Source organism: Setaria italica, chromosome III (genome assembly GCF_000263155.2).
Source record: "Setaria italica strain Yugu1 chromosome III, Setaria_italica_v2.0, whole genome shotgun sequence".
NCBI lineage: Eukaryota > Viridiplantae > Streptophyta > Magnoliopsida > Poales > Poaceae > Setaria > Setaria italica.
Genome location: NC_028452.1, coordinates 17,507,117 through 17,523,553, shown reverse-complemented (window position 1 = coordinate 17,523,553; position 16,437 = coordinate 17,507,117). Strand labels below are relative to the sequence as shown.

Below are 16,437 nucleotides of genomic sequence, written 5' to 3'. Positions count from 1 at the left end.
TACTGCTGGCGCAACCCGCTGCAATTTGGGATAGCGTTTCACACCAAACCAAATCAATCCTAAACCATTGATCCAAAATGTGAGCCCATCTCTTTGTGCATGACATCTAAGTCACATGGAACATGGCATGACGTGGTGTTCCATATCCACGAGATCGTCGTTCCGGATCGAGGAACGGGTCAATACTAGACGTCCTCTAGATCGACATCAGGTATGGTACTCGATCATCCCGAAGTCATTCTCCTCATCGGTGCTGAGTACCACTGGAGAGAAGAGAAGGGCGACAACTTGATAATCCTAAGTGTGTGTTGACGATTAATGGTGAGGAATTTCAGGTGGTGGCGGCGGTTACTATCTGACATAGGGAAGGATTAGAAGAAGTCGTGTTGGATTGAGTGAGTCTATAAATGACATCCTATTTTCTTGTTTTCCTCCGTAACTTGTTTTTACTTATGTGAAATTGATTCCTAATTTGCGGACGGTGAAAGATTGAACTTGAATTTTTAAAAGATATGTCTAGATCATTGCTTGAGCCATCCTAAGATTTCATCTGCATCTACTATCCCAAGTCTCGAACCATCATCTTAAATAGGTATATTCTCTCGCACCGAATCGATTTATGTTCCGCGTACCCATTTTTCGACTGCATCGTACTGAGAACCTCGTGACAGTGTGACACTGCAATATTCTCTCGCACCGAATCGATTTATGTTCCGTGTACCCATTTTTCGACTGCGTCTTACCGAGAACCTCGTGACAGTGTAACCCTGCATCGCATGACTTTTGTCTAATGTTCCACGCAGACGCAGTGCCGGAGCACACAACCCCTCAACGCTGCAACTGCAAGAGGGGCTGCTTGCATGCCCTGCTGCGCAGCGCTTTCATAGCACCGAAGAAACCCGTCCTGAAAAACACTTTATTTTTCGGGGGCACAACATCTCAGCACCTCCAGTCTTCGAGTCCTCGTTGTGCCTTGATCTCCTCGGCGTCCATGGCTCCTGTGCGGGGTGCCAAGAAGAGGAAGCGGCCGGAGAAGCCTGCGCCGGCGCCGGCTCCAAGGTTGCCGCTGCCGCCGTTGCCGGATGGCAGCGATTGGTGGGGCGTCTTCTATCGCAGGGTTGCAGGTCGCCTCTCCTCTCCCTCCCCTCCTTCCTCGCCTGCATCGCTGTGCTCTTTAGAGTTTAACCATATGCGCCTACTTGCTCCTTTTGTTGCGATAAGCTTGATCACCGTCGCATGTAGGAAAGTATGTAGTAATGCGCGTGTGCCCCCAAAGATTGAGATAGTTCGTGGGTGGATCTGGAGGGAGTTGGAATTGCAGTCTGTGAGCGTCGATGTGTAGCTTAATCGGTTGATTGCGCGAGATGGGCTTTGAGGATGCCGGTGCGTAGGGCCTTGATGCATTGGAATGGTGCGTTGTGGATTGAGAGCTTGGAACCGTGGCTGCTGACGCGATTGCTCGTGGCTTTTGTGGCATCCTTTCAGTAGAGCATATTTTGGGAATTTAGCGTTTGGTTTCAATTTCTTTCTGTTTGGTGATGTTTGTCCTGGAATCCAGATCTGTAAACCCGCCGCAATCACAATTCGAGCAGAAGCTGAATTTACGCGGCGGCTGTTTTTGCGCACTTGTGTTGATTTGATCCAGAACCAGCTGTGGTGGAAGCTGATTCTCGATTTGGCGGTCGATGATTTTCGCAAAAAAGCCTTGAAAATTTTCCTTTCCGAAGAGGGGCGTTATGTTTTCCTTTCCGAAGTGGAGTGTTATGTTCCTTAAGCTAAGAGGGGTAAGGAATGTCTGAATCCTGTAATTCTTTGATCTCGATGGACTGTTGACTGAACATTCTAACAGTGATTTTGGGGTTTGAAACTGTATCACTATTTCTGTGCTATCGAGAAAATATTGCAGATGTTTTGTTATGACTTACGAGTAGGTTCTCCCGATTAGCCGGTCACATGTTTACAGGCTTAAAAAATCTTAGGAAACTGAAAGCCTGTTGTAAATATTAGTGGTATGATTGTTACTGGTGGTTCGTTGTTGTTTTTGCTGAAGTTTGGGTATGTTTTGTGAAGTGGCAATTTCTGAGTCAATTAGTTTTGTTTATACAAGCATTTGAGAGCTCGAGTTCTTTAGTACTATCACGAGTGTTGTAGTTTGTGAACGTGCAGTTACTTGACATCATTCACAAGAACTTTGGAACTTAATGTATTGTGAGTGCAATATGATAGTTTCAAGATTCGCTTGCCCTATTCATTGGAATGTATCCTTAGTTTTGATGTGACTTAGTCAAGTTCAGAGGTCAATTGTGGCAACCACAAGAAGTTTGTCTAGAATGATGTGCTTTATTTTTGAAGAAAATTTTTGGAGATCACAATTCTTTTTTTTTCCTAGAATATGCAGGAGGATACATACCACAATTCCACAGATGTTAGATCTTATTCTGACTCGTAAACTGATACTAATCAGTGGGAGCTGAGAATCCTTACTACACCCTGCAAACCTATCTACTCATTCATTGTTCGAATCTTTTTTTCGAACACATGCCAGGCATTAGTGAGGGTAGTAAAATGGCCTCATCAACTACAAAATCTGATCCTGAAACTCAAAATTTAAAGCTTGTTGAATGAATATGTCGAGGATTAAACCTAAAACTGTACCCTAAGATTTTTTGTTCCAAGGCGTGCATATCTCCTGCATGTTCTTGGGAAAAAATATGAAAAGAAATTTTACCCTCAAATTCACACACTTATCTGGATATGTATGTCTTGAGCGCAATTTATCTGCCTTGAGCATTTGGTTTTGTTGGACAATGCTGCACGCATCTATGCTATATTGTTTGTAAAGGGTTACATTTTAGATTGCTTATAGTTACATAGCCATTATCATTTGTGTCAGTCTAGTTGTAAAGAATGTTGTGCCTATTATTTTTCTGATAGATATCCTTTTCTCAAAATTTTAAATTATTCACCTTCCATAGATAGAGCCCTCATGTTCCTGGTGCATAACATATGTATGCTGTATTTGCCAAGTAACAACACTACATCCTCACAACACTACATCCTCTCTTTTTTTTGTTGCCACAGGACATTCCTCTTTTCCAAGAGAATACCAGACCATAGAGTCTGTCCTCAAGATGTCAAGAAAGACCTTCGACTATATCTGCTCGCTTGTTAAGAAGGATCTGACAACGAAGACATATGGTTTCAGAAACTTCAGGTTTAGTGACAAGACGATCCTAGATGTGGAGGACCAGGTCGCGGTGGCTCTGATGAGGCTGACAACAGGGGAGTCACTGCAGAACATAGGAGTATGGTTTGGCATGAATCACTCGGCTATCTCAAACATCACATGGCGGTTCATCGAATCCATGGAGGAGCGTGCCATCTGTCACCTGAAGTGGCCTAGCCCTGATGAGATGGCAACCATCAAGGCGAGATTTGAGAAGATTTATGGCCTCCCAAACTGCTGCGGTGCCATTGACACCACACACATCCTCATGTGTTCCTCAGCTCAGCCCAACAGCAAGGTCTGGCTGGACATTGAGAATAAAAACAGCATGGTGCTGCAGGCCGTTGTCGACACTGACATGAGGTTTAGAGACATTGTCAGTGGCTGGCCTGGGAGCATGGATGACTCGTGCATCCTGCGCACTTCAGGCTTGTACAGGCTGTGCGAGAAAGGTGTCAGGCTAGATGGGCAAATGGAGCTCCCTGGAGGTTCAGCGGTCAGGGAATACATCGTTGGAGACTCAAGCTACCCTCTACTTTCCTGGCTGATGACCCCATACCAAGGACAGGGTCTTCCTGCAGCCAAGGTGGAATTCAACAAGCGGCACATGGCGGCCACGAAGGTGGTGCAGACTGCATTGGCGACGCTCAAGGGAAGGTGGCGGGTTATCCAGGGAGAGCTGTGGAGGCCTGACAAGCACCGGCTTCCAAGGATCATCTTCGTCTGCTGCTTGATCACCAACATCATCATCGACATGGAAGGCACTCCAAGCAAAGAGATGCTGGTTTCAGGCAATCATGACCATGGCTACAAGCAGCAGTTCAGCAACGTCGCAGATGACAATGCAGTCAAGCAGAGAGATGACCTTTCACAGCATGTCACCGCCGGCGAGTAGTCACCGTGAGCTTCCTAATTTTCATGTGCCTTTTGCACCCCCATTTATATAGAACAATGGATACAAAATTGTAAGTTGAATTTTGGCAGATTCTGATAATGTTGGTTGCGGCGAGACAGTAGAGAGTTGAAGACTGGTCCTAATTCGTTAAGGTAGGACGTGCCAAGTTATCTCCATAAGCATGCTATTTTCCCGTTGTCAAACAGCAAAATGTTAAACAAAATGACCAGGAACTGAACCAACCATAATTGGAAGAATCATGTTACACAACTTCGAAGGCTTCCAAAACTGAACAGCTAGAGAATGTTGGAAGTAACTTGACATTTTACACATCAATAGATTTCAGTAAATTCCATTCTCAAATGCTAAAAAAATGTATTATATCATTAAAACATAGCTATAGGATGATACTCCATCTTCACCCCAAAATGGAAAGCACAGCATCACATGAGAAGAGACTTAGCCAAGTGCTCTCTTGCTTGCGTTAGGGCATTGACTAAAGTCTGCACGAAAAAGTGATAGCCAGTAAGTCAAAAGCAACCAGTTTACTTCAGTTCAAAATTATAGTAGATGCAGCTGCAGCCTACCTGCTCAGCTGATGAAGCACTCTCCAATCCATGACCCGTCACCTTTTCAGCTATCTCTCTTCCTTCTGTTTCAAGTACAATCCTGTGCAACCATTCAAGACAGTCAAGTATAATAATGGAGCAAATAATTACAAGCTGCTTACAGAGCTGTTATCCATATATCTAAACCTTGACAAAGAATTATCATTTCACTTTCATATTTCAGATATAATTGCGGTTGCATAGGTCACATTGAGGTAGAGCACAAGGTTGTGGTAGCTGCAGCAAATGGTTCAAGACCTCAAACTCCTTAAAATCTGATATATACAATTCCCCATGTAGATACTAATTTTGTTCCATTTCACAACAAACAATGGGAAAAGGATGTGTGTTTTGTTAACGGCTTTAGCAGACAAAAAAGCCATTGTTTCACGTATCAAATTGTGCCATCCCACTAGAGGCATGGTTGGGGATACATAACACCAGATTACTAAACCTTATATCCAGTGAATGCAACCATTTATAAAGTAGAGGCTGAGTAGAGCTCTGTTGCCATCGCCCCACTCCAAAAAGTCAAATACAGGGGAGATGACAGGGTGATTTCAAAGCAATGGAATGATAATAAATGTACACAATACAGGGAACGAGAAAAGAACCCTTAATATCATGTAGTAAGATAAGGCTTTACCCTCCATCAACAATTTCATCGAGGCATAATAGGATCAGGTCCAGATTCTCGAGTGCTGTTCTTTTGTCAACCATGTTTCTGAAACCACCAAGATTGGGACCACATTCATATGTAATCAGCATTAACATAAGAGCATGTAACAGAACAAACAGTGGTTGAAAAGATAAACTTTAATAGAGAGAAAATAACTTGAGAAGTCGATCAACAGCATCAGAGAATCCCTGAAGAACTGATGCTAAAATAAGCTCATTCTCCTCTTCTCCTCCAGTAACAAAAAAGTGCAGGTCTTGGATGAACTTGTACACCACAATTTGACCGTCAAACATTACAATCTCAGCTGTTAAAGAGAAACAAATAAAATATGACATACTTGAATAAACAGACAAGCAATTTCAGACAGCTGAATTGACATGTTTAAGGAGAAATTAAGTCCAGCGAGATGTTTCAACCAAGCTCATTTTTCAGATTGGTGGTGTGAGTAGGATGTAGTACAATCAGCATTTCAAGTTTCAACAGAGGTTAAAAGAGGATAACAAGAGAGGGCATGAAAAATATATAGATGATTTGTAATTTGATACATAAGCCGTGTGAAAGAAGCAAATCAATAATATTACGGGAATAAAATGGCATGGCCACCACAAATTAACAAGTTCCTGAGCAAAAGAATAAGAAAACAAGAATAGTGTTAACATTGAAGAATTGGCTCTACCACTCTTCAGGATATATAACACATCCCCAAGAATGCAGAAAGTCATATTCCATTGGAGTCATTAACTGCGTATAGCAATTGTCAATCAATCAATGATATATATATAGGATAGAGTAGAACAATTACATATATCAGATTCATAAGGTCATTATCAGACGCACCCGTGACACAATAACCCTGTCATCATTAGTATAAAACAGCTCCTTCCGTATAAGGGAATCAGATGCAAATTACCTTCCGTTCCAGCGTTAGCTTTCTGGGTTTTCGCGAAGACCGACTTCTCGAAGGCCAACTTCGCCGAGAGCGTGGGCCAGTCATCGCTGTAGTACTTCACGGCAACGCGCTTCCCCTCAGAGTCCAGCAATAGGATGTTCTTCACCGACGGGCAGGTCTCCTGCACCAACAAAGGTTCAACCATATTAGGCTATTACCGTCGACGACCAACAAATCGAGGCCACCACCATCCGAAGCCGCAGATCCCATCATGCTTGCAGCAAAGAGAAAGAAGACTAATCCAATCCGGTGACACGAGAGAGGGGAGAACGAGGTAGCACGCCACAAAGTCTGGATCTCTGCGGAGGCATCGTCAGACGACACCGCCCAGGCCCCGGTGCCGAAGCGACGGATCGGGGCAGATCAAGAAACCGGCAGGTCCCGCGAGCGCGATAGCGCTAAAGCGAGAGAGAGAGAGAGAGAGAGAGAGAGAGAGAGAGAGAGAGCGGAGGAGGATGAGGGCGGGAGATGCGGTCACCTACCATCGCGAGAGGCGGACGGGTTCGCCGGTGGGGTGGGTGGGAGGAGAGGGCGACGGTGGTCGGGGTAGCCGGCGGTAGCACAGCGCTAAACGGTGTGGGCGACGCCGTGCGGACGACTGAGGCGGACGAAACGGAAAGAGCCGTGCCGCGGCTGTAGTACTAGTAGGCTACGTTGGGCCTGCGGGTCCAGCCCAATCTGTCTCTTGTGGTGTCATTCATACTGGGCCGACATGAATTTTGGGCCTTGTGTCGATGATTTTCTCCAAGAGCGTGGGCCTTTTTGTGTTGGCGGCCTCACTTTCCCGCGGCCCCCGGCCCAACGTGCGTGCCCGCGCAGACTCACCAGATCCGCCCCGTTGTCACTTACCTTACCACCGGATCTGCAAATAGGCACGAAGTAGTTTGATTTAGGTTGTATTTTATCCACTTAACGACTAAATCCATTTTCTGTGCATGGTAAGGCCGCCTAATCCCTTTGGATCCAACTGTCCAAGCATAGTGTACATCAAGCTGGTCTATGCTGGTGAGCTGGACTGAAAGATACCCTCACCCCACCTGCTCTCCAGTGTCTCGTTATCTCGAAGAAGAAAAGAAAACGGCTTGTTCGTTTGGCACATGCAGCGACCACATGCCCACATGCGTGATTCTCTTCATTTCTAATTGGTCTGGCTTCTTGTTAAGTTGATACTTGCTGATAGCTTGTTCGTGCTCATTGTCCTCATCTGTTCTCCCTTCATCGATATGGGAGTCAGCTGCATCTTGACTGTGTAGTATAGTGTACACACAGTGATAGCTAATTAACAGTAAGCTACCAGTAACATAGTGTTGATCATCTGGAGCTGGAAGGTACTATATATATGGCATTATGGGTTTGGACACTCCACAATCTCGTAGATAGGCTGTTTACAATGAAAACTTCTATTTTCGAGACCATTGAAATGGGACATTGGATGAGGAAGAAATCGTCCACTGATAATTAAAGTATCGTATGCCCTGCGTGATATTACTCTGAAGAATGGAGAGGAGCTCTATGGAGAAGATCATCGCACCATATGCTTGATTTCATGTTGAGTTGATTCTAGTAGTCCGACGTCAATCCCGGAGCGCTGAAGAAGCTCCTAAACTAGACTCACATGAACCTGCTAAGTATCCATTCAACCTGCCAGTAGACCATAAGAGCTGGGGGCAAGAAATTCAATGAAGTTATCAATATGCTGATTCAGCAAGCCAAGCATTTTTTTTTGATAAAGAGCAAGCCAAGCATTGGAGTAGGTATTCGAATTTCGCTATAAGAGAAGTGATCTTTCTCGATAGTTCTTTATATGAGTAGCTAACAGTTTGAGTGACTTTTAGTATTTCTTTTTGGGTGACTGACATTTATTTTATCTCTAGTGTAATTTGTATCTTTTCCAATAAATGTTACCAAATAATCAACAAATTAATTGCCAATAAACCCATCATATTGCCTACGATTTTGGTAAATAATTACCCAAAATAGTAAAAACCGTTGGTCAGTTGCGAACATACCGTTGGGAAAAATTAGAAATTCTGTAGTGTGTTACCTAAGCTGAATAACCAAATCAATGTAGGGTTGGTGAACAGTTGCCGATCGCGGAAATGGATGGAGAGTTGGGGCTGGATCTCGACACAAAGGCTGATCGATCCTTTATTCATGGATGGAGAAGTGGGATGGGGTGAGGGATTTGGAGGACACATTCTCCATTTGTTACACAAATGCAGACAGAATATAGTAGATGGAATGACCAGAGACTAAATCAATCTAATACATGAGTAGCATGCACGAGCAGTAGCAATGAAATACATACGATTCATACAGGATGCATATTATTTGCCATTTTTCGGGCTTTCCATTCAGCCTTGCTGGTTTTCCTGGCAACAAACAGGCCGATATGTTCAGCCATGAGCCACACGATGGTTGTCAACTCGCCGCCATGGCTCAGCTGCTTTGCATGGGACTCCTTGTTGCAACGGTAGCTCGCGTAGAAGAGCATGTCCACCCACACCTCGAGGATGAATTGCAGCATGTCCACTTTCACCTTACCCGATGTTTCCCGGTGGATCAGTTTCTCGGCTAGTAGAAGTCCTTTGAAGAGATACGGGTTGAAGGTGGCGCCAGAGTCCCAATCTTTGTATAGGATGTTGACAAGCCCCTCCTTCCGTTCCAGGCTGCCGCTGGACATTCGCCGATCATTGTGCAGCTTGAACAATATCCTAACATTATTGCAGAAGCTGAAAGATGAAGACTGCAGGTCGGTGGCCACAGCCCCATGCTTGGACCAAAATCGAGCCAAATCCTCGCAGGTCAGTTCGAACAGCTTGCGCGTAACCAGGCCTGGCAGCATGTCGAGGCGCACCGCGAGGAGATACATCATGTAGTTGGACAGCGTCGTAATCGCATTAGCATACCGTGCTGCCCTGGAGCCTTTTTGAGCCTTGTACTTACCGGACTTGAGGAGGTATATGTCGGTGGCGATGTGCCAGATGAGGATGCCCAGTTGGAGTTCATCGCCAAGGCTCCAACGGAGGTCGGACAAATCCTTGTGTTTCATCAGGACCTGATGACCCCTCTTCGTCCTGAATTGTTTTGCTATCTTCACGAACTCCAGCGCTGCTCCCCTTGTATCACCCACATCCTTTTTCAATTCGCCCCTGAGTTCTACCACCTTCTCCCGCAAACGCCTGAACACCAACTCCTTGACTTCCGGTGGGATCACAAGGGTCCTTGCGTAGGGCTCTACATTACCCCCAAACTCTTGCTCCTTTGCCGGTTGCTCACGGGTGATGAGCTGCAGCATGTTGAGCTGCCCCATGTTGCCCGACCAACTCCGGTGAGCTTGCACCTTGGCGAGCTTACCAAGATATGCGACCGAACCATGGAACTGAGACCACCGGCTAGCACAGAAGGCTTCATGGCGAATCCAACCCTGCGGCAGCCTATGGTGCAACAAAAAGCCGGTCCAGGAAGACCCTAGAGCCCTGAGCAGCGACGCTGTCTCCAAGAGAAAGGTGGCGACCAGCAGGGCGCGGGTGATCACGACGTCCGACTGCTTGTGGCGCCTGGCTTTGTTGCTGAACTCAACCAGAAGTAGTGCGGCCGCAGTGACAAGCGGTGACACGGCCCGGATGCAGTAGCCGTGCCACGTGTGGATCACCGGGGCCTTGGTGTAGAGGAAATCGTACATGAGTGAGAGCTCCATCTCCATCACCTTGCACAGGTTCTTCCAATCGAGCTGGAAGAGGATCTCTTTGGTGTGAGCAGCGTCAGTTGTGTCCGACTCCGTCTCCACGGAAGAATCCACAATGGCGTGTTTGCAGATATGGAACAGGTAGTGAGCACGCATTATGAGGTCGCCGTCGCCGTCTCCACGAGAAACCGCAGGCTTGGGGGAACGGCGGCGGCCGCCTTTTGCGCGCCGGCGCCGCCGCTGCTGGCTCTCGAGGGAACCCCGGACGTTGGCCAAGTTTGCACGGTGTAGCGCCAACGTCTTCTCCACGTACTTGGCCACGCCGGTGAGAAGCATAAGCCAGGCCGCCGGGACCAAGGCCCAGCTCCCGGAGATGGACTTGTAGACGACATACAGGGCTCCCGCCACCCGCAGGACGAGCTCGAGCACGTAACGCCCCGAGAGCTGGTTGTCCTCGATCGAGTTGGTAGGCGGTGATGCTGTCGGGGCCGCCGAGGTGCAGCAGGAAGAAGGGCGCCCAGAACGCGACGAGCCGCCGCTCGCCGGAGGTGCCGCTGACGGAGAGGTGGCCGAGGGCGGTCGTCGCCACGAAGTCGGCGCCCACGTAGAACAGCCAGATGACGCACCGCAAAGAGTCGGAGGCCCCGCGCCAACGGAACCCGGCGGAGAAGGTGAGCACGAGTTGCATGATGAAGCTGACGCCTAGCAGGATCTCCATTGTCCAGCTTCTCCAAAGGTCGGCCAGCGCGTTCCCGAGTAGTATCATCGCATGCCAAACGATGTCCACCACCCATGCGTCTCCCATCATTGTTGCTCTCTATGGTCGATCCAAGAGATGGATCTCTAACTAGTCAAACCAAGGGTAGAACAAAGAGTATGTACGTACAGGGTACAGTGGCACTGTGGCAGCCAGCACTAAACAGATCGAGATTCGTCTCACTATATACATGTAGTTAGCTGGCTACTATAAAAAGGAAAGTGTCGACATGCCAACACGTCTATCCCCACTTATTATTTTTATATTTTTTTAACATAGTGCAAATGCATGAGTACATACATATGCACACGCAACTATATCCCTATAAGCACATTCGAAAGACTAAATCATCAGATTGAGTTCGACGAACTCATCTCGCTATTAACAGGCGCATTGCCTACCACCGAAAAGAACAGTGTCAAATAAATCAAGAAAAATGTGAGTACATGACCTCGAATCTAGGTGTACAGGTTCTATCACAAGAAATCTTATCAGCCGTTATCAATTCGCCTATTATTTTATTGTTGTAACAATCAATTAGTGCGGGTCCAACCTGTTCTTCTAAAAAAATACTTTCTTTTTTTCGAAACTTACACGAATGAGCATCTTCAAGAGACTTACACTAGTACATTTTAAATTGATGAGATCGTTTTACAAGTATCATACCAATAAAAAATAATTAATCATAAAATGCGAGCATTCATTCGAAGTTGAATGTTCAAACCAAGATATCCATAAGTTCCAACTACAAAACACATAGCCAACTAAGCTACCCTCATCTCATGAAAAGGGTCGGATACTCCCTCCGTCATAGAATACAAACTATCTAAGCATTTAAAATTTATCCACAAATACAAGACATTCCGAACATATTTAGATCATTACTCATTTAATTCACCTCGGAGTTAGCAAGATAGATTTGGCATTGGTGGATTAGTTGAAATGATTCCTTTATTTTCTGCAACCATCATTAAAACAACTAGCTTACACAACTTCCCACGTCACTCAAAGGTCCCATGCATCTTTTACCAGTCCCTGATCTGTCCTAAAAACTCTAGAATTTCTTGTATTTCATGATGATTGAGGGAGTACATCTTACTTTTAAAGTATATCAAACTGCCGGGCCATTTGCAGAAGCATAACAGTAGAAACAAGAGGAACTCCAACAGCATTGCCATCTCCCTCTCTTCAAACTAAAATTTGGCAAGTCTATGAGAAAAACGCGGTCCAACAAAGTTGCTATCCGAATGGTCATCACATCCGGCTTGCCAAATGCTCCCCCACACTCTTCAAACCTTGCAAGCGAGTTTGGCTTGCCAGATGTGCAAAATGGAGAGTGCAAGATGAAGAGTCTGTTGTAGTGTGAAATAGAGAGACCGTTGAAGTGGATGGAGAGTGTACATTTCTAGAGAGGAAACTACCTATTGGGATTTGGAGAGTGGAAAATAGATAGTCTGTCGGAATAAGCAACTCAATATAGAGAGGAATCTTTTTGCCAACTTTGTCAGAGAGTTAAATGGAAAGTTGATATACCCACGAGTCCAACTAAGAAAGACATCTTTAAAATGCTGGGTGGTTATAACAACGAGCAGCTTACATTGGCGCTCGGATGACAAACATAATGTTAAAATTTTGATTCATATTCAGTTTCCTATATATCAGGTTTAACACATGAGCCTCAGCGTTTTCTAATGAAGGAAGTTTTATTAAATATAAGATCGATCCTTTTTCAACCAGCCGATACATATGCAGCCATCACAAAAGAAAAGAGAAAGAGAGAGTATGCTTGCTACACAAAGTCTGAAACCCACCAAACCTCCTTACAAGCTGACGCTCTAAAACAACAGAAACCATGCTCGCTACACTAGCACATGTCATCGTCATAGTAAAAAGAGAGAATCCTAATGATTCCTCAAACTCCGCCGTATTCTTCCCAATAGGAAGATGAGAGAGAGAGGGGGTGGTGCACCAAGGAGGACGAGAGGCTTCTTACTCGCTGGATTCGGACGCTCCACCCACCGAGCCGTCACTGCATCTCGGCCTTGCGCCACTGTAGACATGTCACGCCCACTTCGCTCGTCGTAGCCCCGCGTGCCGCAATGTCCCGTCGTAACCCCACGTGCTGCAATGTTTCCTCCTGTCGTACCCACGTGGCTCGCCACGTCTGTGGCCCACCGCTTGACCCCACCCAAGCGCTGCCTCCGACCCTTACCCCACCGTCGATCCTCACTGCCCTAATGAGAGGTGAGCGGAGGGGAAGGGGAGGGGCATCATGGGACTCACCGGCCAGGAGGGAGAGGACGACGGAGAGAGGACAGGGAGATAGGGGAGAAAGAGGGGACAACGCGCCAAGAGGGGGAGGCGATGTGGCGGAGAGATAGAGGGGAGGTGAGATTGCGCAAGAGAGGAGGGAGAAAATGCAGGAGAGGGGGAAGCGCTACGATGGTTTTCTAATCCAAAATTGATTTCACACTAAAGCTACTCTTATAACTCATTTTGTAGTAGTGAATTTTAACACCGGAGCATTAATTAAAGCGACCAACCCGAACCCAATTAGAAAAAACGCCGGGTTGAAGAAAAGCATTGTGCGGCTGACCGGCCGGCGGCCGCGCTTTCACACGGTCTACCTGGCTCGCCTTCGCCGCCAGCCTGACGGATCTCGTTCACCCGTGCCGTGATTTACCACAATCGGCAATCGGGCATATTCGCAGCCGTTGAGGGGGGGATTAATTAGTTCCTAGAGTAAGTGGCATCCAGCGGTTAGGCACTCGTGCACAGCTTCAGTTCACTCGGATTCAGAACTGAAAGCCACGCTTGATGCGTGTCGACGGCCGCTTTCCCAAACGCGCAAAGCTCGTTTAGGCTGCTGCGATGAGAAATGCGCCGCGCAGGAGGCTACCACTACCAGTCACGTACGTGTAGTCGGGGTTGGTAACTTGGTCCGACTGGATCCTGGTCAGAATCGGCATGGATCCGTTTCAAGCAGCTGAACGCGACCTGCTTGCTCAGACCAGGATCTAGATGTGGATGCGTGTCGTGGAGTCTGATCCGTAACATACGAGCGTGAGCGTAAATGCGCCTAGAACCTGCCTGGTTCAAAGAAGTGTGCGCATTAATATTGCTAGCACCACACCTCTCAATTGGTCATGCTCGGATCAAAGAAAACCCACAATGGTTGGTGGACATTGTTCCATCAGTGTTCCCTGCACAGTTGGTCAAATACTATGTTTAGCCGTCCAGACCGGGGAACTTTTAACCACACCAACCCGATCCGATTCAGCCGATCGAGAAAAACGCTGACTAGGCTGCTGAACTTGAACGGGTACGTTCCTGTCGAGCTTGCTTTGTGTTCTTACGCGTGCTGAATCTGAGCTCTGACTTTCCGAGACACGAACGAATTCAGGTCAGGGTCCAGCTCGATCGCTAGCGAGCCACACTCCGGCAAAAGTCCAGTTTCAACTTTCAACCACCAACCTCAAAGGTGTGAAACGCTGAGGCTGAGCCACTCCGTCCGGTTCAACTTCAACCACCTGACGCCAAGCTACCACGACCGCGGCTCGCTCCATGCGTCGCTGTTAGACTGTAACATGTGTGTGCTGTGTTTATTGCGTGAGTGGGCCATGTATAGCAGGCCCAGGCCGGCACATCTCTGGGCGCCGGCCCTAGGTGATTAGGGTTAGGCGCCTGCCCCTATGCAGGCGCCTATATATATGTATTGTATCCCCGTATCCCTAATCAATCTACTAGTTCCACGCAATCCTATTACTTTCATGGTATCATGAGTCCGGGTCACCCCCGATTCATTTTCTTCCGCTTTCTAGCGCGCCTCTCGGCGCTGCCTGCGCGATCCCGCGCCTCCCCTGCGCGCTCCCCGCACCCCGTGCCTCCGCGCGATCCATGGCCGGCTCCTTGCCCGCCTCTCCCGCCACTGCCGTGGCTGCCGTCGATGCCGCGCCCCAGGAGGTCGCTGCCGACGCCGCATGCCTGGACGCCTCTCGCGCCCAGCGTCAGGCCATGCGCAACGCTGCCCTGGCCCGCGCCGCAGCCGCCGAGGCCGCGGCCGCCTCTGCCGCCCGGGACCGCGACGACGCCGAGGCTCGCATCCGCGAGGCCCTGGCACTTGCCGCCGCGGCCCGCCAGGAGGCCAACCCGGCTTCCGACGACGACTCAGTCGTCCACGACGACGCCGACGATAACTCGGACGCCCGCCGCGCTCTACTGATGCATGAAGCCGCAACCCTTCTTCAGCTCCATGCCCAGGCTGCCGCTGTCCAGAATGTTCGCAGCCTCGTCCTTGTTGTCCTCGACTCCGACGGTAACTACTCCCGTTGGCGTGAACAGTTCCTTCTCGCCGTCGGCAAGTACTCGCTGCAGGATCACATCCTCCGCGACCCTCCGGCTGTTCCCTACGCAGATTGGCTTCGCATGGACTGCGTCGTCCGTTCGTGGCTCTACGGCAGCATCGCCACGGACCTCGCCGACATCGTCATGGCCCGTGGCGACCGCGGGGCCACGGCCCGCACCACTTGGCTCGCTATTGAGGCGCAGTTCCTTGGCAACAAGGAGACGCGCATCATCCTCCTCGACGCCAAGTTCCGCAACTTCAAGCAAGGCGACCTCAGCATCACGGAGTACTGCAAGCGCCTGAAGGGTATGGCCGACGGCCTCAGCGACCTCGGGGCACCTGTCGACGACAAGCTCCTCGTCCTCACCCTCGTCGGCGGCCTCAACGACCAGTTCCACGCCGTCGGTCGTGACATCCGTCGCAGCCGCCCCCTGCGCTCCTTCCTGGAGGCTCGCGACGACCTTCTTCTCGAGGAGATGACCATGCCGTCCTCGCCGTCCGAGCCACCGCAGGCCCTTCTCGGGGCCACTGCTGGCCCTTCTCAGCCCCGGCCTCCCGCGCCCCCCAACACCACTCGCGCCGGCAACGGGGGCGGGGGGAGCCGCGGCGGCCGCGATCGTCGCCAACGCGGCGGCCAAGGACGCTCCGGCAGGGGCGGCCAGGGCAAAGGCGCCAGCTCCGGCCAGGGCGTCAAAACCCCTGGTCCTCCTGGCGCAGGCGACGCCCCCCTGGCACGTGGCCGTCCTTTTGGAACCCATGGACTGGGACCATTCAGATGTATCCCGGTCCTGGGCCCTTGCGGTCTGGACCGTTGCACCCCACCCCGCCTCCCTAGGCGGCCCACCTCTGCCCCAGGCCTACCTCGCCCATCACCAGCAGGCCGCCCTCGCCCAGCAGCAACAGGCGTGGCTTGCTCAACAGCAGGCCTGGGCCGCCCCAGTTTCCCCGGCGCAGCAGCAGGCGCCGCCCGGGTTCTACGGCGCCTCTTCGGCCTTGCCCTCCTCCTGGGACCAGCAGTCTCTCGCCTCTACGTTCAGCACCATGACGCTCAACCAACCACAGGCGACTGACTGGTACCTCGACTCCGGTGCTTCCTCCCACATGACATCCGACCCTGGTACCCTCTCCCACTTTTCCCCTTCGCGGTATCCCTCTCCCTCCTCCATTATTGTCGGTGATGGTTCCTTAATTCCTGTCACAGCCACTGGTTCCGCTTGTTTTCCAGGATCATTGTCTCTTAATAACGTTTTAGTTTCTCCTAAACTTATTAAAAACTTGGTCTCTGTTCGC

At 49.1% G+C, this 16,437-nt stretch overlaps 3 protein-coding genes across 3 annotated transcripts; 1 reads left to right on the top strand and 2 right to left on the bottom strand.

The window, feature by feature from the left end:
• Positions 1 to 860: 860 nt before the first annotated feature.
• Positions 861 to 4,272, top strand: LOC101782255 (protein ALP1-like). The gene is made up of 2 exons (XM_004961783.3): positions 861 to 1,124; positions 3,082 to 4,272. Exons 1-2 carry the CDS (start codon positions 992 to 994, stop codon positions 4,119 to 4,121), a joined length of 1,173 nt encoding a protein of 390 aa, XP_004961840.1. The 5' UTR covers positions 861 to 991; the 3' UTR covers positions 4,122 to 4,272.
• A 79-nt stretch (positions 4,273 to 4,351) lies between these two features.
• On the bottom strand, positions 4,352 to 6,962 carry LOC101781854 (coatomer subunit zeta-1). Its single transcript, XM_004961782.4, has 6 exons — positions 6,840 to 6,962; positions 6,319 to 6,478; positions 5,565 to 5,712; positions 5,376 to 5,453; positions 4,709 to 4,790; positions 4,352 to 4,624 (listed from the first exon to the last, which is right to left on the bottom strand). The coding sequence occupies exons 1-6, from the start codon at positions 6,840 to 6,842 to the stop codon at positions 4,565 to 4,567; spliced, it is 531 nt and encodes a 176-aa protein (XP_004961839.1). The 5' UTR covers positions 6,843 to 6,962; the 3' UTR covers positions 4,352 to 4,564.
• Positions 6,963 to 8,668: 1,706 nt separating this feature from the next.
• On the bottom strand, positions 8,669 to 10,763 carry LOC101778111. The gene is made up of 2 exons (XM_022825239.1): positions 10,518 to 10,763; positions 8,669 to 10,465 (listed from the first exon to the last, which is right to left on the bottom strand). Exons 1-2 carry the CDS (start codon positions 10,761 to 10,763, stop codon positions 8,669 to 8,671), a joined length of 2,043 nt encoding a protein of 680 aa, XP_022680974.1.
• Positions 10,764 to 16,437: the final 5,674 nt, after the last annotated feature.

Bases quoted from the DNA above. Each gene is read 5' to 3' on its own strand.
- LOC101782255 (XM_004961783.3), top strand. From the start codon at position 992: ATGGCTCCTGTGCGGGGTGCCAAGAAGAGGAAGCGGCCGGAGAAGCCT. The intron at 1,125-3,081 runs GTCGCCTCTCCT...TTGTTGCCACAG, and splicing joins CTTCTATCGCAGGGTTGCAG to GACATTCCTCTTTTCCAAGA.
- LOC101781854 (XM_004961782.4), bottom strand. The intron at 5,454-5,564 runs GTTATTTTCTCT...TGGTGGTTTCAG, and splicing joins GCTGTTGATCGACTTCTCAA to AAACATGGTTGACAAAAGAA. The intron at 4,625-4,708 runs GTAGGCTGCAGC...TTTTTCGTGCAG, and splicing joins GTGCTTCATCAGCTGAGCAG to ACTTTAGTCAATGCCCTAAC.
- LOC101778111 (XM_022825239.1), bottom strand. From the start codon at position 10,763: ATGGAGATCCTGCTAGGCGTCAGCTTCATCATGCAACTCGTGCTCACC. The intron at 10,466-10,517 runs GCCTACCAACTC...TACGTGCTCGAG, and splicing joins GCGGCCCCGACAGCATCACC to CTCGTCCTGCGGGTGGCGGG.